We start from the raw sequence: 21,928 nt of genomic DNA on the forward strand, positions 1-21,928 counted from the left end.
TGTACTAATTATACTTTCTGCTGCTATAATTTACTACTATTAATTTTTACTTCAAGTATGATTTTTTGAACAACAAACTGCAAGAAGGTTTTCTTAAACGAAAAACAATATGACGTGAAACCTGATGATCTAATTGCGCATTGAGTTTTTTTTGGTGAGGAATTTCGAGTTTTCCGCCAATTTGGAAGCTTGATAGTTTTCGAAGATCCTTTATTTTGATGGCTGAACCAATTTGGAATTTCATTTCCTGCACATACAGTGCTAACTAAAGTCCGAGCTGAGACGGTGCTACCTAAAGTCCGACAAGAGGTAGGGATAGATGAAGTCATTTCCTGTAACATCGATGCATGGAAATCAAATAAATTATTCAATACGTGAAAAAATTGCATAAAAGAGATATGAAAGTGTGCTAGTGCGTGCGTGGGTGAGAAAGACAGAGAGAGAGACCATGACAATTTCTTCTTCTTTATGTTGCTGAGTTTTCAATGGCCCAGTTTCCACTCGCATAATTCTTAACTGTATGTCAGCCATTATATTAGTCCTTGCATTTTCATCCAAGTTTCCGCAATTAACAAAGTTAAAACACCCTTGAAACAATTCATATTTATCCCAAAGCTTGTGTGAGTGAATTTCTTGAACTTGAAACTGTCTTCAGTGAAGTGCAGCCCCTTGCTTCAAGACAACATAGCACTGGGAGCTCTGGTAAGATTTTTATTTTCCCTTTCGCCGACACACCTTCAGTTTGGATAAACAGCACTGTGAAGGCAACCGGTGATACCTTCATTTTGGATAAACAACACTATAGCCGTAGAACTAGTCGATCGCGGAACATCTTCAGTTTGGATAAACAGCACTGCGAAGAGGCCGATTGGTTATCTATCCAAGTCTCGGTCGAGAAGGATTTTCGAATCCTTATTGGCAGATGTCATCTCATTAGCCTTCTCGGCGAAGTGAGGTGTTACCAGGTTACTACATTCGGCGCATTAACCACCGAATTTGATATTGAACTTCGCAGAACTAGCAGTCTTGTCTTCAAGCTTTAGAACCTAAAGGCCGAGGTGTGTTCCTTCCTCGGCTGCAATCGCAAGATCAAGAAGCTAGCAGCGCGACCAACGCAACATCAACAAATTTTACTCACCGGTCGAGCTCGGCCGTCAAGTTGGCACGCCCCACATATCACCGAAGAACGTAGTTAGCTCATAGATTACTCGGCCTGCGCGCCACGTAGGCTTGGTAGTTTTTAGGGTCAACAACCACACAAACATGAATTCGAACGGCAAATAAGAAAGCTTCCCCTCTTTCAGTAAAAGGAATAAAGGATAAATGATTTCATGACTTTCGCCACAATTAGTTTTGAAATTGCACTTGCATACAATCTTCATGAAACCCAAAGAAAGGAAAAAAGGTAGGGCATTGTCAGCGACAACAAGAGAGAAAGCAAAACCCAAAAAATCTGGACCATACCAATCTGGAGGAAGCTTGATAGTTATCGAAGATCCCTTATTTTGATGGCAGAATCAATGTGGAATTTGATTTCCAACACATATAGTGCTAACTAAAGTCTCATCAGAGATTTCCTGTAACATCGATGCATGGATGCACATGATATGCACATTGCATACTGAAAACATGCACATGGCAAGACAAACACCGATTCACTAAGTACTAAAACTACGATAACATTTAGGCGAATAAACCGCACAATGTACGAAACTTAAAACAAATCGAATTGCAAAATTTAACAAAAGTGACACTAGATAGTAAAAGTGAAAAGAGTAATTAATACTGAAGATTTACTCGAGAATTGGAAAAAATATGGCAAAATCAAACGAATTGGTAGAACTTCATGTCGTCTAACATGACTAGATTAGTAAAATAATATAGATTCAATAGTACCAAATTGAAAACAAAAGTAGCATCCTGAATAAGATTTCTCCCAAAATTCTGAAAACTAGCATTGTATAAACACACATAGCAGAATAAACTACAACAGCTGCAAGGTTTACTCGTCCTCCTGGCAAGTTTGTTGGTAACAACATCCAACTGGGCTGCAAGCTCGTCGATCTCCTTCCTCTTCCTAGTGGAAATGTTGTGTGCAATCTCAGCACAGCAAGTCCTGCAGTTACATTAGAGAAACAAAGGGTTAGCAAATTCTATTAAGCTAATAAATCCTCTAAACTTCTAGTTTAACCTAAACTTGCCTAGTTCATCAAACAGCTTGCATTTCTAAACAACCAATTATAGCATCAGCCAATCACTAAAATCAATATTCAATGATCATCTTATTCATTTCATAGACTACAACAACCCTAGTTCACTGCATTACTGCTTAAACACACAACTAAAGCAATAATAATTCCCTAAAACAATCCATATACAATACATTGAAATCAAATATACTTGCTTTCTTAATTGAAGCTGTTCATTCTTAATTATCTGCAAAAAGACCACAACCAACACACATTGAACAAATCACCAAGAAATTTGGAGAGAGAGCGAGACCTTCTCGGTGTAAGTAATGACGGAAGTCTCGCGATTATTTTCCTCTTAAAAAACTTGACTATTTTGCGCCTTTGATTTCATAACTGCCCCTTCCTCCCTTCCTTCTTTTGTTCACATATGTGGATCAAAGTTCAACCACCTCTTTGATAAAATAATGGATCTGAAAAATCTGCAAAATTTAGTAACTGAATTCTGAGGTGTTTCTCTTTGGGTGGACACTCGATGTGGTTGGTGGCTTTGACCATCGCAACATCCAAATCCTATTCTTAGAAAACAAACCCAAATCCAAAAATCAAAATCCAACGTTAAATTAGGTATTCAACACAACAGCAAGCAGACCACTGACTTGGTTCTAACAAAGGGCGAACAGAGAAGAAGCATGTCACATATAATCAGACCACTAGTCAAAATTTTGTTCATGTTTGAATAGTTGTGCAAAAAATCAAACTAATGGAAATCACCAAAATAAGAATCCAATTGTGTTTAGACTCATATTACCAAACATCGTCACAAATCCACAATGTCATGAGCAGGGCATGGAGGTTTCGACTCACCTATTGATATTCCTATCTAAAGACCAGTAACATAGATCATGTACAACAGTGAACACTTAAAGACATATATGGAATATGGACTTCAAAACAAAAGTTGGACATTCTAGAATGAGTAAATAGATAATGTCTAATTCTGCCCTATCAATATTTGATATGATGTGTTGGTGGGCCTTGTCGCCTCACAGACCAGACAGGAATATGTAGCTTGATAGGAAATTTTTATTTGTATTAGTATACATTCTAATGACAAAAAATTTCCACAAGTTCTGCAGTACATATAAGTATTTCAAGCATTATATTGTTTGAGGATCTTTGTCCCCATATTAAAGTAACAAACTTGTTGCTCAAACACCTACATTGCGGATGCTGTTGCAACTACACTTGTAATTCCACTTTGCAATATTATAAATATAAAAATAACATCTCAATTTCAAATCTCTAAGAATGCAGCATGTCTATCAGATGTGAAAGGGTATCTCTTACTTGGACTTTCCCATTGCTAGTTCCAACTGCAAGATGAGTTCCACGTTAACCCCAGCCAACGGAACAAACACTATCATCAATCCCCAATTCACATAACTTAGTTAACTGCAAGTAACATTCAATCATAAAGTGAAAAAAATATTACATCGGCAAAGACTCAAAGTGATCAATTCCATGCATACACCAATAAAAAAACACACACACATGATCGAAAAACAGTTATAGTCATTAAAAGGTTGTGTTTGCACTTAAAATATACCTATTTTTACTTATTTGGGCCATTTGGGGAAAATTTGGCATTTGGAGGATTAATGTGCAAAAAGCTAATTTGGAAAGATATTTGACTACAAGTTGAAGGGTTTGGCACTATAATATTGTTTCTCCCATTTGTTTGGGTGGTGGAGGTTTGCCAAGAGAATTGTTTAATCAAGACAAGTGCATGCTTTTTCATGCAAGTGGATGGAAAGACACCATGCATGCTTTCGGGCAAGAATGTGTGATGAAAGAAGCCAACTAGCCAACTTGCTTCTTTTAAATGTTAGTTTATTACAAGTGGGAAAACATGTGATGAAAGCATGTGGTGGTAATGCAAAGTTCCCCTTTTAATATTATTTCTCCATGCAAGTTGGCAAGTGAAAAGCAAGCTGCCCAAGCAATGGAATACAAACTGCCCAAGTTTCTTTTGGACAGCTGCAATGTCCTTAGCAAGGGGGTTTCCTCCAGACCTCTATATAAAGGAGTACAAACACAAGGATTATGGACACTCAAACAACCAAACAAATACACAAACTCTGCTCAAATTAGCTCATCAGCTTCCTTGTAGACATTTAATTTTAGCCAAGCATCCTTTGCTTTTCTTGTTTATTAGCTCTGATGCTCACTTGCAGTATCGATCTTTTTTGTAGTTCATGTACAACTCCTTTTCAGTCATTTAAATTACAAGCAATCTGCAATATTAGTCACTTTCCTCTGTCATTTAAATTTCCGAGCAACCTTGTCATTTACATATTGTTCTATCTCTCCATATAAGTAAAGTCTTTATTTTTAAGGCAAAGAAAGAACCTTGATTTGAGCAACTCCCACTCAAATGGCACAATCTCTTGATTTGAAGTCAAAAGGCGCAACCTCAATCATTCAAATCCCGTCTACTAGCGGCATCTAGTAGTGGCATGCCCGCACCCACCAATCTCGTATGTGAAGTAAATCCCCGGCTTGCCCGCGAGGCCCATGGTGGATTTAGGGAGCAAACATATTTTGGCACGCCCGGTGGGATCCTTATATGGAGTTAGATCATGAACAATCCTTATGTTTATGATTTTTCTCGACATGTTTTCAAGCCCTACATTCCGGAGTGGGAAGAAGATGATGGTGTTGAAGAATGCCCGAGCCATGGCTATGGTGAAAATCATATAGAGCCAACCTATGAGTTGCCAACTTATGGGTACATGGCTAAGGAAAACTCAAGTCCCGTGGAGCATGATTGTCGGCCAACTAATGGCCATCCCGACACTGCACCAAACGCTTCACTAAGTCAGTCCAGCTTAGTCTAGTCTAAGCCAGTCCAGCTTAATCCCTGAAGATAGTCCAGTCCAAGATAATCCGGTGCAACAAACGCACTCTAAGGGGATACTATAGCCGACTGCGAAAAACATTGTTCCAACGTACAGTGAAGTGGCGAAATTATCCTTTTTACTGTGCAATTTTCTTCTTCTTTTCCTCACTTGCATAGTGAATTGACCAGTTTGCCCATCTTTGATACGTGTTGCCCAGTGAATACGTGGCTCACTCTCCTTATTCCTTCTCCGCCTCTTTCTTACTGCACTGCTTCCGCTGCAGTCTGCGCCGCTTCCTTTTTACTTCACTTTACTTTTGTCTAAAGTAGGAGGGATGACGGTACTGTGCAATTTTGGCTCAATTTTACTTTATTTACGAGTTTGCCACCGGACTGATTTCAGCCCAAATTTCGCTTCATTTACAAGATTGCCACTTGGGCTTAAGAACGGGTCTTCACTCTTTGGGCTGGATCTGGGCTTCGACTCGGGGAGAGAGAGAGAGAAGGGCGACAGAAGGGTGAGAGGGAGACGTTTGCCAGGATTTCGAGGAGAGACGTGCGGGTGGGTTTCGGGAATGGGAGGCCATGCCGCTCTGTCTGCCGCTACTTTTGATCCACGCCTGTGTGAGCCATTGCTTCAGCCAAAACAGGTGCTCTCTCCATTTTTCATCTCTTCCATACTCAAACCCTAGCCGCTCCACCTCTGTCTCCCACACACAAGCAAACTCCATCTGAAAACCGAAGAATCCAAAGGGAAATCCCTTCGAACTCTTCGATTATGAACATCTTAAAGCCGAAGAATCCAAGGGTGCTCTCTCCATTAATTTCAATCGTCCTTTTTTTTCCCTTATTTCTTCTTCATCTGCTCGCTTTTGTTGCTGCTTCTTCTTCTTCTTCTTCCCCCTTTTGGTTCCTCCCTTTCTTGCTTTATTTCTTCTGATATTTTCTCTCTCTCTCTTGCTCTCTTCAAAATCCCACAACAGTCTTTGGAGTTTGAGGCTTTTGCTCTGTTGGGTTTTTTTTTTCCAATAACTCAAAGGGCCGAAAGGTATTCCCTTTTCATATTCTTCTCTCCCAATTTCTTTAGGGTTAATTTCAATTTTCTTATGCTATTTGCAGTGGTGCTTTTTAGGGTTTAACTATTTGATTTCACAGATTCATTACAAACACAGTAAATAGTTACATTTAAAATTTGTATTTCATAACTTGGTTGCTTGATTCTAATGTCGATTCGTTACAACAGAAGTGAACTTTTCTTTCAATAATTAATTCTGATGTAACTCTGTTTTTGTTCTCTCATGTCTAGGGTGGTCAAGGACATGGGGGGAAGAGCACTTTGGAAATGGGTACGAAAGGAAATAAACTTGCTGAACTGCGTTGGCATCTATTGTTCTGGTTTTTCTTTGACAAGTTAACTTGCTCTCTCTTTGCAGTAAGGTGCACAAATATGGGAAAAGCACGACAGGGGAAAGCTGGGATATTGTTGTGGATGAGGAGACCTATTACGAGTAAGAGTCTAGACTTGGTTCTGGTTCTGGTTCTGTCTGCATATCGTATGTTGAAGCAGTCAAAAGGATTTCAGGGGAACCAAATATAAATAATTTAGATTACATCTTCTGGTATTGCCTCTTACAGTAAAAGTAATTTTGATCTTTCACTTTTTGATGAACTCCAAGCTCAAGTCAATCCTTAATTTTCATCTACTTTTTATTTTTTTATGTCTAGGTGATTTACATGGTTTGTAACCATTAAATCATCCAACTTTATATTTACAATTGTGTTTCTGATTGTTAATATCAATTAAAATACTATTATTCAGGTTATTAGATTTTATGCTATATGTTAACACTTGCTTTGATGCATTGAAAATGCTAATTTTGTGACAAGAAAATAATCTTATTTTATGTTTAATAAAACTCATAACTAGAGAACCTATTAGAAGAGAATGATACATAATTATTCATGCAATTTGTAATCTCGTAGCAACGCGCAGGCATTACTAGCTAGTCTAATCGAAACCAAAAACAGCTCAACCAAATCAATTTCTCTCTCTCTCACGCTCACAATCACTGCAAAAAAAAAAAAAAAAAAAAAAAAAAAAAAAAACTCAAGCCAAGAAATCCATTTCCACAATTTCTCTTACAGTCACCGCTTCTCTCTCGCTCACCGCTTCATCGTCAACAAATCTAATCGCAGCCCCACTACAAACCCATCTGGATGGAAAACCCATTGAGAAATCTTGGTCGTCGACCTACACCCAGACTGCAACGTCGTTTTGACTCACCCCAGCATCAGCAAATTTCAACATAAAAAGTGATTCTTTTCAACATATTTGTATAAATTCGTTCGTGCACTTGAAATTTTATGTTTGATTAGTGTATGTTTTCATAATTAGATCATATCAAGCTCCATTCATGCCCACTTCTATTCCTAAGAGCCCGTCTTCTGTCAATGGCGACAACGGAGGCTAAGCTTGAAGCCAAACCAGAACCAAAAGAAATTGAAGAGAGTTCTGAACCTCTTTTCAAATACAAGGTAATTAAAACTATGAACACTGCCAATTTCTATAAATCTAGCTTCAATAATTTATGTTTTCTGTATGTATATATTATCAAAATATTTAAAGCACTCGCAGCAATGTGCGGGGCACTTTTGCTAGTGATTATTATGAAACGAATTATTATAGGAGAAGATAAGTTAAGATTACATGATTTTTGGAGTCTTTTTATATTAATTTGTGAATTAAATGATAAATTAAGTAAATGAAGTATTAAAAATTAATAAAAGAATGTTTGATCAAAAAGCCTAAAAACTATAACAATTAGTACTACGGTCTACTAGTATTTCTCTGCTGAACCCATGATATCGATTGTTCAAAAAAAAAAAAAATAGAGGCCAAAAGCTATAGATGTTTGATATAAAAAATTCAAAATTGAACCACCTATATCAAAACGCCTCTTATGGAGAGGCAAAGCGTTACAACAACAGAGACTAATACAAGGAATCCCTCGGCCACAAGGCTTACAAACAGTTAAAAAGATGAGAATACAAACAATAAGGAACTCAAATTCTTAATTTTTCATTTCCAACTTTTTTTTTTTTGGCTACTCCAACCTGTAGTTCCTCCCGACTTGATGGTCTCGACATCTTGAGCATACAGCAGGCTGATCCCACACTTTTTCACCTCTAATCCGAAAGGGCCGTTGTGCAAGGCGTTGAACTCAAAACAGGCCTCAGTGACAAGTTTGTAAAAAGAAGTGGAGCGATTTAAATTTGCTCCCTCTCCAAGTGCAAGCGCACTATACCACACAAATATGTGATCGAATTTCGAATAAGTAACCCTTCCCCCTTCTTTATTAAAAGGATAATGGGAAGGATAAATGGTTTTATGGCTTTCACCACTATTAGTTTTAAAATTGCACGAGCATCCAAACATCAGAGCGTTAGAACAACTATAGCTACGGACAACAACAGATAAAGCAAAACCCAAAAAATCTGTACAATACCAATATCGAGGAAGCTTGATAGTTATCGAAGATCCTTCATTTTGATGGCAGAACCAATTTGGAATTTTATTTCCTGCAAATACAGTGCTAACTAAAGTCCGAGCAGAGACGGTGCTACCTGAAGTCCGACAAGAGGTAGGGATAAATGAAGTCATTTCCTGTAATATCGATGCATGGAAATCAAATAAATTATTCAACACGTGAAAAAATGGCATAAAGGAGATATGAAAGTGTGTGCTAGTGCGTGCGTGGGTGAGAGAGAGAGAGAGAGAGAGAGAGAGAGACCATGACAATTTCTTCTTCTTTATGTTGCTGAGTTTTCAATGGCCCAGTTGCCACTCGCATAATTCTTAACTGTGTGTTAGCCATTATATTAGTCCTTGCATTTTCATCCAAGTTCCGGCAATCAGCAAAGTTAAAACGCCCTCGAAACAATTCATATTTATCCCAAGCTTGTGTGAGTGAATTTCTTGAACTTGAAACTGTCTTCAGTGAAGTGCAGCCACTTGCTTCAAGACAACATTGCACTGGGAGCTCTGGTAAGAATTTTAGACTTGTGCACCATCCCAGATTCAGACACCTAAGCTTGTCAAGATCTTTAAAATAAGAAGGAATTCGAACCAATCTTATACAGCCAAAAAGCACTATACGCTCAATTTTTTTACTGCGAGAGAGATCTGGAACTTCAGTCAGATGCTTGCAAAAACTTAGTTCAATCACTTTTAAGTTCCCAAGATTCTGTAACAAATTAAAGAGAAATGGAAAGAAGAACATTATTGACTTCGGCGAAATAGATTTCCAGAGGCACCATAGTTTAATACAAAGAACAAAACTAAGCACATATACTTGTATTAAAAAAAAAAAAATTGAAAAACAGAAGAGGAAGCATATATATACCTGGTTTTTACTCCAAAATTTTTCCCCAGCAAAGCTGTAGGGCAATCGAAGCACAACAAGATTTTGTGGAGAAAAATTTGAAGGAAGAGATTTCAACGGGTATTCCTGCCAGTAAAGGTACCTGAGAGAATTGGGAAGAGACTGAAGACCTTGAGAAAGGTCCAGATTGTTGTTGTACGGCTTTTCACTGATAGAAAAACCGAAGTATTTCAGAAATTTTGGATGAACCTCAAAGTCATAGTTGTACTTGACTCTTAGATGAGGATCATGAATCATCAGCAATCTTAAATTAGACATCTTCTTGAAGGGTGATCCACATAATTCCAACCGTGTAATGTTAGACGTGTCAAAGGATATGCATTGAACTGTTGAAGTTCCCTGGAAATCAAGAGAAAATACTTTTGTTAGACGTGTCAAAATGAGTTTCCGCTGTCCCCTGTCGTAGAAAGTTCATGATTTTTTATTCTTACCGTATCATTCTCCAGTACTTGATAGACATCATCAGCAGCCCACAACCTATTACGTTTTCCTGGCTCGTCCCTGCATTGTTCACGAACAATTGTCCGGCCCATGTCTTGCAGCAAATCATGCATCTCTAAGCAATTCTTCTTTGAAATTGATATGAGAGACTTGTCAATAAGAATTTGGATTCCCGTCACGGAGAAACCCCGAATATCTAATATTCCTCTTGCAATATAAACATCTGCCCCTTTCAGAAAGCATGCAATGTCAAGAAAGCATTCCTTCTCATTTTCTTCTAATCCATCATAACTAAGTCTCAACACATTCTGAATTTTTTCGCTAGGAAAATTTTTCAATCTGTTCAATTCTTCATCCCAGTCTTCTTCTGTATCGCAGCGATGGAATAAGGCACCCAAAGTTTTAAGAGCCAATGGAATGCCTTGACTATAATCTATCACCTTTCTTGAAAACTCTGTTTTAATTGTCGTAGGAGACTTATTTTTCAGAGCATGCAAATGAAAGAGCTGAAGAGCGCCATCATGTTTCAATCCCTTGACCTCGTAAATTTTGTCATCATTAACCTTTTCATTGAGTAAGCTCCGATCTCGAGTAGTGATAATGATTGTACTTCCGACACCAAACTGAAGATCACCTCCAACTAGAAGTTCTAATTGCCTTGAATCACTCACATCGTCAAGAACAATGAGTACCTTTGTACAAAGGAGCCTCCCTTTAGCAAGCTCTGATCCCATAGATGGAGCGCTAATATTTATATTTTCATCATCTAAAATCTCACGGAGAAGTTTATTTCGTAAGTTATATATTCCGTCTTTTTCTTCAGAATTTTCTCTAACATTTTTAAGAAAGCAACAAGCTTCAAACTTGGAAGAGAGTCGGTGATATACAACATCAGCAAGGGTGGTCTTGCCAATACCAGCCATGCCCCAAATACCTACAACGCAAACATCCGATGAATCAAGGCATAGTAACGATTCAATTTGCTCAACTTTGGTTTCAATCTCAACTAGGCCCTTTAAATCATCTGAGTTTTTGCAATTCAATTTGTTCAATATATCACGGACAACTTCTTCAACCAAATCGGCCTCTGTCCTGGAAAATATAAGTAACCATGAAGGAAAAAAATAGTTACTAAGTCCTGCATTAATGAATCTTGTTTGAAACAAAGGCCACAAGTAAAAAATGCTGCAAGAGTTGCAAAGTTAGTTACCCGGCTTTGTTTGAATCATAACCAGATAGGTTGGCAGCTTTCTCCAAAGCATCCCTCCACTGAAGCACCTTGTCCATACAGTCCTTGAAACGTTCTTCAAGCTTGGCAAATGCAACTGCATAACTCTCCTGCTGTTTTCGTACATCCGATGGACTGATATCGTAAAAAATGGGTATAACAAACTGTCCATCCCTTTCCTTGCATCCTAGTATATGCACGAGTTCATCCAGACACCATGTGGAAGAAGCATAGTTTTTTGAGAAAATGATCACCGAAAGCTTTGATTTCTCAATAGCTTCTAGAAGGGCAGGTCCGATTTCATCCCCACTGTCAAGTTTGGAATCTATGTAGGTCTGAAGTTTCTTTCGAAGTAAGGCAGCATGAAGGTGGCTGGTGAAAGTCTTGCGAGTGTCCTCACCTCTGAAACTAAGAAACACATCATACTTTCTTCGAGGTGATGAGATAGTAGCAGCAGAGGAAGAGGAAGAAGCCATACTAATAACCTGCAAACCCCACTATTTATACTTCATCACCTGCGAATCCATCCATATATATATATATATATATATTTCAAAACCTGCAAATCCTTCCAGACCTGACCTATTTCATAACATACCCACATGTATGTATATTCATAAGGGGTCCGTTAACTATGACAAAATATGAAATTATTTAATAATTAAGCCAAAATCCCCTATATACAACTGACATATATCTCAGTTAGTTTAGAACATTTACCCTTGAACGCACCCGAGGTCACTGAATTCGAATCTTCTTCCCCAACATAATCACTTCTATCAACAAAAAAAGAAAGAAAGAAAAAATTTCTATTTTGGTGGGCTTCATAAACATTCTGAGGGACCAAAAAGTCAGCACAAATTAACAGTCGCTATACAATATTATAAGAAATGTAAGAGAAGACTATAATTATATGGTAATTATTTATCCAAGTGTAATTAAGTCAGTGAGAGTACCTCTGAATCAAGAAAGAAATTGATTGGGAAGTATTAAGATCTAGAGAGATCGAATATGAAAGACTGATCAACTTGAAGCTTTTCCAGAACCCTGACGAAAATAATCCAGCGCAAGAGAGAAATATAGAAAGAAACAAGTTGGAAGAGAGATCATGTTGTTCTAACTTGACTTGTGTGGGTTGTTGACTTACGCAGGTGTTGGACAATTCTAATCATACATACAAATTCTGTTGGCAAAAGATTTTTTTTTTTTTGGTAAAATCCTTTCCGTGGAGAGGAACAAAATTTTATGGAAGTTTTAACGAAAAGCCCACGGTACTGTTCATTTTAACGAAAAATAACATTTTTACACTAAAAAGTCAAACTTAATACTATTCACTTTACCCTTTATTTTGTCCTTATTATTAAAACTCAAAGTTTTCAAGCTTTTTCATTAGTTTTCCTAAATTTTTTATTCCAGCATTAATTTACAAACCAAAGGCCCATATACACATAAACAAAACAAACAGAGGCCACCCAAGCTAACCTAAAAGAACCCAACTAAGAGCCCAAAGCTAGACACAGAACAAAAGAAAATTCTAGATTCCTTCTACCACCACCGCAATGGTATTTCCCAATCAATCCGAATCGATTTCCCCAGCAAACACCAAAAATCATACCAAGCAGCATCGTAGAGATTAAATGGAGGAAAATCTCATCATCCAGCCACGATCCTCGCGCCAATCTCAGCCAGAAATTGAAAAAAGCCTGTGGATTTACCACGAACAACACTGCCAACAAAGGCAGACAAAGAGAAGGAGGTGCTGTTGTAAACACCTGAGCCGGCGTGACCACCAGAACTCTACGCACCTTCTCGAATGATCGCAACAAATTGCGTTGAAAACTGACTGCAGACTAAAATGAAATTGGACGAGGAAGATGGACGCCCGTGAGGTTTGAAGAACAGGTAAATCGGGACAAGATAGCAAGGGGTAAAGGCAGCAAAATGAACAAAAAGATGAAACTTGGAGAAAAAGGAAAGATCTTCCACCGACCCCTGCCACAACGAGGGCCGGTGCAGGACACTGAAGCTGATATCGAAGTGTTCAAAGCAAAGTAGAAGGGATTACCTCAGAATCAAGAAAGATATTGATTAGGAAATATTAAGATCTAGAGATCTAAAATGAAAGACTGATCGAGTTGAAGTTTCTCCAGAACCCTGATGGAAATAATCCAGCGCAAGAGAGAGACATATAGAAAGAAACAAGTTGGAAGAGATATCATGTTGTTCCTAACTTGACTTGCTTGGGTCGTTGAATTACCCAGGTGTAGGACAAGTCTAATCATGCATGGTCACTTTTGCTTTTGGCAAAAGATCCATAGTGCTCACTTTTGTAAATTCATCTATGGTCACTCATGCATGGTCACTTTCTTTTGCAAATTTATTTATGGTGCGGCTGTTTTGGTGGAGATGGCTATCTAGGTTTTTTGGTTTGGTTGATGCTATGGCTGCTCGCTTTGGGCCCTTTTCATTGTAGTTTTTGTTTATAGAGTTGGCTTTTGCTTGGCTATTTTGGATTCTCTTTTGGAGTTATCCTTATCTTGTATTAGTTTTCTCTTTAAATGAAATTTACTTTGTTTGTCCAAAAAAAAAAAATCTATGGTGCTCCATTTTGCATATTTTCTTTTAACCGTTAGGCCATCTCTAATAGGAAGGGTAAAAGATCTAAAGTTAACAAATAGTTTAATTTGTTCAAAAATTCATTTTCAATCGATGACCAGGCTATAATTTTATGGAGCCCATTGGCCATTATTTGGCCAAAAGTGTATCAAGCTGGCCAAATATAGCCCCTTCTTAGCCCATTTTTCAGGGCTAACCTTCGTAGTTACAATTATTAATTCAAATTCAACGACTAGATTTGAAAACATTCAAATGTTGTTTAATTTTTTTTTTAAACAAACGATATTATCTACACTAAGAGGAGTGGGGTGGGCTTAGCCTCACAATGGGCTAGTAATAATGTGGTTCAAATTTGCATTTGGCGATAATCGAACCTAAGACATCTCACTTACAATTGAAGAGGAATACCACGAGATTGTAGTACTAAGTGGCAAAGGTCGTTTAATTAAATTAACCAATAAATTTAAAGTATAAACGTAAAACAAATAAATTATTGAGGGAGATATGTTTAGCTCATTCGGTTAGAGATGGTCTGACATTGTTCATTTAAAAATAACTTTTTGCAAGGCTATAATTCTAGACGAGAATATGTTTAGCCTTTTCGGTTGGAAATAACCTTAGAGCATCTCCAATGAGACTCTCTATTTAGGGACTCCCACCACTACTTTTAAAAACTCATTTAGGAACTTAAAGGAATCTCTGTATCTTTAAAGAATATTGCCTCTAATGGAAGAGTCCCTATAGTAGGATTCTTAAATTTGAGTTTTTTTACGATTTTATGTGATAATTTGATTAGGTACAATTTCTATTTTTGTGTAACTTTTTTTAATTAATTTAACGTTGTCATAAAATATTTTTGTAAACATTTTGACTAAAAAACATTCAAATTCTGACTAGTTGGACACATGGCTCTTTGAAATGATTTCGTTGAACACTTGTGGAATGGACGGAGAGTGGATAACTAAATAATTTGCAAATCAATTTTTCATGCTTTCAATAAGTAACAATAAATATCATTGTTATGTTACTAGTTAACTCTTGTTGATTAAGTATGTAGTTTATGTTTTGTAATTTGAAATGAATAAAAGAATTAATAAGTTTATATGGATTTAATTATTAAATTAGTTATAAAAAAAATATAGTAGTTAGTTGGATTAGAGCTTACTTGAACCTGCCATTGATGAATAAAATAAATTAACAAACTAAGCAAGATAAATTGTACGTAATTTAGAGAAATGAATATAGAACATGAAAGCATATAAAATTGGAAGGCAAAATAAGCAAACAAGAAGAAAAGGGATGGAAGTAGACCTGGTAACTTCTTACACGACACGTAAACGACATGAAAATAACAGGTTTTGGATCAATACGATAACTAATCGGGTCATTATCGGGTCACACGATAATAACCCGTTAATAACAGGTCCTTAACAGGTTTACATGAGAATGACACATGGATAACCTGTTTCGACACGATAAGAAAAAAGTTATTTTGATGATTTTAATTTTTTAAACTACTAAAAAAAACTTACTATAAAATACAATAGATATAATGAATACGTATATATATTTTATTAATTATTATTCTATATAAATTTTAAAATTTAAGTTTTATTTATTTATTTATTTTTATAGTATATTATAGGCAAAGATTGAGATTAAAAATCATAAAATAAATTAAAAATAAAAATATAAGTAATTTAAAAATACCAAACACAGTAAAAAAAATTATAATAATTAATTTACATGTACGAAAAATATGAAAAAAAATATGCAAACGCTCGTAGTCGCATCTTCTACGCTTTGAGAATGGGTATATGATCGTTTGAATTTTTTAAAACCATACAAACTCTCATGAATAATATTTTTAAAGGAGTTCAAAATAAACAAAATTCATAATCATTAAGAACAAGTCCACCGTTGGGCAGCCCGAGTGAGGGTGGGAGCCTGAGGGCCAGGCCCGTGAGGGATTGCCAGCCCTTTAGCCCGAGGGGTGTGACATCAGGCTGACTCCATGCCTGGCGTCGGTCCTTTTTTTATTTTTTTTTGTGTCAGGTGCGTGCCTCTCACACGTGCGTGGGGGCGCGTCAACCGACACGTTTTCAGAGTGAATGACCCGCGCGCAATGACCGTTGGGAAGCCACGTGGCTTCCCACGGTCCGTTCAATCCCAACGACTCTTTAATACGAGTCGTCCGATTTCCAACGGTAATAAAAAAAAGCTGATTTAATATCAACCGTTCGATCTGAGATCAACGGTTGATGTTAATCTGCTTTATAAATTAAAAAAAAAATAGTTTTAAAATTAATAATATTTTGTATTAATAAATTTTATTTAGTATTATTTTCTAAAAAAAAAGTTTTAAAATTAATAAATTTATTTAGTATTATTTTGTAAAAAAAAATTAATAATATTTTATTGCCTATTGCCAGGGCTATTCAAGTGCAACGGTGGAGATGCAAAAGGCAGTTACTGTTCACATGATGGATTGAATAGTGGATTGCCTGGGGGAAGGGCTCCAAGGGTGAAGTTGCTCTAATGTATAAGTCTGAAAGATGTGAAAACATAATAAACGTTCATAACTGCATCATCAACGCTTAGACGATGGTTACATGGTCGTTTAGATTTTTAAAACCCTCCAAATCTCATGAACAATGTTTTTTATTTGAGTGCAAAATTAATAATAATTATTGTAGAAGTGTGAAAATGTAATCACTCGTAATGAAAAGCTTTACAACTTTCATGAAGGAGTCAACTCCGAAATTTAGTATGTATATACTAATTAGTATTATGTTTTACATTTTTTTGGGTCAAATTATGTTTTTCATTTTCATTTTTATTGATTTAAAATATATTTTTCTTAACGGGATAACGAGTTGGATCATATTACCTGATAATATTAACGGGTTGATTTCGGGTTAGGTCATATTACTCGTTTATTTTAACGGGTATTATACGACAAGACCTGTTAAACAATCAAGTATGATACGAACACGAGAAACACGACATGAATGCCAGGTCTAGATGAAGTCGCGGTCAAATTGTGCAAAATAATTGTGCAAAACAACAAGAAAAAAGAAGGAAGTGACGGGCCCATTTGAATTGAAAAAGATAGCAAGACACGGTAAATTCAGAATTTGTGATTAAAAAAATGAATAAAGATAGCCCTTATGTGGTCTTCAAATGTGAGGAAAATTTTAAGGACTCTATTTACTCCCTCTACTACAGGAACTGGAGCTTCGTCCCATTGGAAGTTACAAAGTTCTCAAATTTAAGTACGTACGGTGGTAGAGAGTGGTAGGAACTGCATTGAAAAAGCTCTTAAATCTTGATGTTTGTACAAATAACTTGTTGTCACACTTCTTAAGAATTAATGTAGCCATACTAGTAGATTTGTGCGAACATGACCAGAGAATGATACAACTATTGACATGATTAGTGTCATGATAATATCAATTCATTTTAATCAAAATCACCTTTTCAGCATGGATTAAAGTCTGGCCTAAATCAATTTCGGGCTAGATCTCTTTTATTATCTCAATTATCCTCATTTTGACCCAACTTGACTAGATTACATCACCCCAAAGCAAATTAGACCGGATGACGTCAAATTTACGCACAAACATTAAGGATAAGTTTCCTTCACGACTAATCTTAGACCTTCAAATTTTGGAAGTTGGCATGTATTTCTTCTATCAACTAACATGAGAGTAAGGTTAGCCGACATTCACCTCTCTCAGACCCTGCGTAAAGCGGGAGCATTATGCACTGGATACGACCTTTTTTTAACTAACATGGGATCTAGTGAGTTATCTACTCAAATCCATCCTAGGCACCAAAGGAGGCCTAGATGTTTTGTCACACAGTCGTGCAATGTATTTGTGTATATACACCAAGTTTCTACAAAACTAGTCTCACCAGTAATCACGACAAGAGCAATTGCCGTCAATGAAGTGGTGAAAGACCTTCGAATCTCCTACAATTATCTCTCTCTTGGTGATCTCTGAAATCTTCTTTGCAGCGCTATGGCATTCTTCACAGATTCTCGTGTTCTTCCTAACAACAACGGGGCGTCTGATTTCTGTGGAGATCAAACCAAAACAAATTGCCAATCTTACACTGTGACTCTCTGCGGAATTTGCTCTCTTTCTCTTCAAATCCATCGGTCTGAACTTGGTGATACTATGAACATATTTATCTTCCCCTATCTTCCTCAGAATCAAATCTAAAACAGCATAAATCATGTAGGTTTCAACGTGGGTCGTATCTTGGTTGATGAATCTGTAAGGCCTACATTTGGTCTCAACAAAGCTGCACGCGACAGTTTTCCGGAGTCCTCTTTGCTTCATATGAGATTTAAGCCGTTCTACATCTTCCCACCTCCCAGCTTCAGAATACATATTCGCAAGCAAGATATAACACCCGGTATTATCATGTTCCGAGGACAAAATATGCTCAGCAGCAAGTTCAGCTAATTCTATGTTTCTGTTGTTTCTACTAGCTGTCAGTAATGACCCCCAAATTCTGGCTGTGGGCAGCAGCGACATTTCCTCGATAAAAATCTTGGCACGATCAAGATTACCTGTTCGACCAAGAAGATCGATCATACAACCACAGTGCTCTATTCCAGGATCAATACCATAGTCTCTTTTCATCGAGTTATAGTATTTCCAACCCTCGTCAACCATGCCAGAAACACTACACGCCGTTAACAAGGAAACAAATGTGCTCTCATTAGGCTGAATGCCGTTGTCTCTCATTTTGGAGAAAAACTCGATGGATATTCTCCCAAACCCATGAATTGCATAAGCCATAATTATAGTGTTCCACGAACTGGCATCCCTGAATATCATCCTATCAAAAACTTCTCGCGCCATCTCCAGATACCCACATTTTGCATACATGTAAACAGTTGCATTCAAGATTAAGGTATTTGAGTTGTGCTCCAATTTTGTGATACAACCATGAATTTGCTTCCGCTCCCCAATGGATGCTACTTCACAATAGGCAGGTATGATGCTTGAAAATGTAATTGCATCCGGTTCAAGCGGTTCATTCAAGAGATCCCAAAATAATTCCAAGGCTTCCCTGTTATGTCCACTTTGTACATATGCAGAAATCATGCTATTCCACGATATCAAGTTCTTTTCAATTAGCTGACCAAACATACGTTCTGCCAAATTTATCCTGCCGCAGGCACCATACAAATCAATCAGTGCAGTTTCGAATACAATATGAGGGAGAAAACCTCGTCTAATGGCATAGCCATGGATTGATTTACCTTCCAATAGGGCTCCTAGTTGTGTGCAAGAGGGAAGAAAATTGATCATTGTGATAGCATCAGGAATCAGCTTATCTGCCTCTTGCATTTTTTTCAAGCAAGAAAGTGACTCAAGCGGCCGAGCATTTAGAGTATACCCATGTATCATTGCATTCCAAACCACAACATTCTTGGTGCAAATCTCATCAAACAACCTCTCTGCATAGTCCACTCTACCACATTTGTGGTACATGTCAATAAGCGAGGTGTGAACCATGACATCCGATTCAAGCATACATTTAAGAACCTGGCAATGGATTTCCTTCCCGGGTTGGAGAAAGCAATCAATAGCACAAGCGTTAAGACCGCCAATCATACTGAATCTATCAGGCTTCATACCCAGCACCTGCATTTCCTGAAAACAAACCATCGCCCTCCAACCATCCCCAACAGCAGCATACCCGCCAATCATAGAATTCCAAGAAACCAAGTCTTTAACAGGCATTTCGTCAAACACTCTCTCTGCATACTCTATGCAACCAAGTTTTGCATACGCAGCACAAAGCGAGTTACCGATATAAACATCCAAATCCAACCCGACCTTAAACAACTTCCCATGAACCTTTTGTCCTTCATCCAACGACAACAACCCACCACATGCCTTGATCACAAATGGGTAGGTATAATTATCAGCTCGAACACCTTCCCTTTGCATCCTATGATAAAAACCAATCGCCTCCCGGAACAACCCATTATCAGCGAGACCTCTAATCATAACATTCCAGTAATACGTATCTGAATGGGACATTTTCTCAAACACCCGGAGTGCATCCTCTATGGACCCAGATTCCACATGCTCTTGAAGAGCCTGTTTGAGCGCATAGTTGTTGAGGGGTTCAATCGAGGTGCTCGGATTCTTCGATAGTTTTCGGATTCCACGAACCAACTTAGGAAACTTCGGCTGGTCGGAGCTTTGGTTTGCTTTCGGCTCAGCGGCTCGTTTTCGTAAAAGGCTCGGTGGCGGGGAGGTGGAGTTGTAGAGGTAAGAGTTGTGACTGTGAGCGAGAGTTGCAGCCATTTTTGAAGGGTTCCAGGGATTAGGTGGCGCTGGGAAAATAGCCGTTCCAACTCATTACTCAAGAGACAAAAACCAAAGGGGTACACACACGCTCTGTCTTCCACCTCCTTCTTCGCGGGTTTCGAAGGATAGGTATTTCTGACAACTTTTAAACTCTGGATATATGCAATCGTTAACAGGCTGAGGCAGCCCGAATCTTTTGAGCCCAGCTATTTTAAGCCCAAAGAGTAGTCATAGTTAAAGCAAACCTCCGAGTGAAGAAAACGACTTATATGACATGAGAAAACTGTCACGCGACATTCCTTTCCAATGAAAAAAAAATAGAGATGAAAATTTACACGCCTTCATTATAATGGCATGTAGACACCGCCGCGGCATGTACCCGTGTCATGTATGTCTTTCTCCCAAGTGAGGGAAGTATAAAAGATTAATTTTGCTAAATTGGTTATACCAAGACACGTCTTTGAGACTAAATTCGATTGCAGATATAACTACTAAGCTAAGGTTTTCAACGGTTGAATCACTCATTTCCTTCTTCAATGGTGAACTATAGTCATCATAATGCAACGAGGATTGCTTGTTTCTACGATTGTTGATGATAATGTTTTGTTTTCACTCTAACCACATAAAATATTTATTAACAGTGAAAACAAACTTCATCAAGTAACTCTTCTAAACGAGTTAGCTTCTTTAGACTTCCTCTATACTTTAATTCCACATCATATACAAATAAATGGCAATCTTATCTTAATAGACGTGTTATACCAAGTAGATATTGGTTTAGTAGTACTTCTCTTTTTCCATTATTGAAAAAAAAATATCTTAAGTTTGATTCCTCTAACCCCATTGATCCAAGAAAACATGTTATCAACACTAATATATCTAGTTAAACGCACAAATACTATTTGTGCTTTGCTCTTAATGAACATAAATATATGTGCTCTTTGTTATTATAATGGAGCTATTTTTAAGTGGTCCGTTATGCTAGCGGAGGGAAGGTGGGGCCAATGGATGATTGTGACCCCAACGAGATGGTTTTCTTCCCATTGAATTTCGGTGCTAACCCCAAAGATAAGTTCATGCAAAGAAAGGCAAACACCTATGCAAAATATATCTCTTTTGCAAATAATTTAGGGTTATACATTAGATACATTACTAGGACCAACATAGATGTGAATTAACATTGAGCATTTGATATGTACAAATACGTGTTTGGATGTACTTCTTAATTGAAAGCACTTTGAAAAAAATTATACTTGGAACCAATCATTGATAAAAATGTCAATGAATCCTAAAAAAAACATTTTGAAGTACTCCTACAAAAAGCACAGCAATGAGCTTCTTCCAAAATGCATTTGTAGTGCTTTTGTAAACCAAAAACACTTTCATCAAAAGTGATTTCAGTCATTCTAAAGTTACTTCCAAACATAACTAACAAATATATGTCTCAAGTGTTTTTTAACGTGTCAAATGCATATTTGGGAGCTCTAAAATATTTAACTATCATTGGTTTGTTTTAATTTACTTGAGAAAACTAAATTTTAGATATAATGCATATCTTTCAAAGGAATCATATAGCTTACAGAACATAAGATTTTGTAAGGAAAATTATAAATGGACGGTAACCAACTTTCGGAGTTATTTTGTTGTGAATAGTGTTTGGCTACTTAAGAATGAGTATGAATTCTTACTTAAAACTCTTCATGTTCAAATTACAGAGGTTTGTGCTTATAATCAAAATCGTTCATATTATAAATCACTTTATAAAGATT

The 21,928-nt window shown here is 37.2% G+C and overlaps 2 protein-coding genes across 10 annotated transcripts; both read right to left on the reverse strand.

The window, feature by feature from the left end:
• Positions 1–8,002: 8,002 nt before the first annotated feature.
• Positions 8,003–13,388, reverse strand: LOC103440867 (disease resistance protein RUN1-like). 9 transcript variants are annotated; one of them, XM_070821013.1, is made up of 7 exons: positions 13,268–13,375; positions 11,923–11,978; positions 11,185–11,687; positions 9,965–11,066; positions 9,495–9,872; positions 8,883–9,335; positions 8,003–8,755 (listed from the first exon to the last, which is right to left on the reverse strand). In XM_070821013.1, exons 3-7 carry the CDS (start codon positions 11,676–11,678, stop codon positions 8,171–8,173), a joined length of 3,012 nt encoding a protein of 1,003 aa, XP_070677114.1. In that variant the 5' UTR covers positions 11,679–11,687; positions 11,923–11,978; positions 13,268–13,375; the 3' UTR covers positions 8,003–8,170. The 9 variants fall into 9 exon arrangements, with proteins under 9 accessions (XP_070677114.1, XP_070677120.1, XP_070677113.1 ...); XM_070821019.1 differs by lacking the exon at positions 13,268–13,375 and adding an exon at positions 12,159–12,318 and having other exon boundaries at positions 9,965–10,908; XM_070821012.1 differs by lacking the exon at positions 13,268–13,375 and adding an exon at positions 12,159–12,318.
• A 4,239-nt stretch (positions 13,389–17,627) lies between these two features.
• LOC103445230 (pentatricopeptide repeat-containing protein At4g35130, chloroplastic) lies at positions 17,628–20,288 on the reverse strand. Its single transcript, XM_008384224.4, has one exon. It carries the CDS (start codon positions 20,154–20,156, stop codon positions 17,733–17,735), a length of 2,424 nt encoding a protein of 807 aa, XP_008382446.1. The 5' UTR covers positions 20,157–20,288; the 3' UTR covers positions 17,628–17,732.
• Between the last annotated feature and the right edge of the window lie 1,640 nt (positions 20,289–21,928).

Source organism: Malus domestica, chromosome 05 (genome assembly GCF_042453785.1).
Source record: "Malus domestica chromosome 05, GDT2T_hap1".
Lineage (NCBI taxonomy): Eukaryota > Viridiplantae > Streptophyta > Magnoliopsida > Rosales > Rosaceae > Malus > Malus domestica.

Excerpts from the sequence above, each read along its gene's own strand:
- LOC103445230 (XM_008384224.4), bottom strand. The coding sequence starts at position 20,156 with ATGGCTGCAACTCTCGCTCACAGTCACAACTCTTACCTCTACAACTCC.
- LOC103440867 (XM_070821015.1), bottom strand. The coding sequence starts at position 11,678 with ATGGCTTCTTCCTCTTCCTCTGCTGCTACTATCTCATCACCTCGAAGA. Across the intron at positions 9,336-9,494 it reads AATTTTGGAGTAAAAACCAG|AATCTTGGGAACTTAAAAGT; the intron begins GTATATATATGC and ends AATTTGTTACAG. Across the intron at positions 8,756-8,882 it reads AAGAAGAAGAAATTGTCATG|GAAATGACTTCATTTATCCC; the intron begins GTCTCTCTCTCT and ends TCGATATTACAG.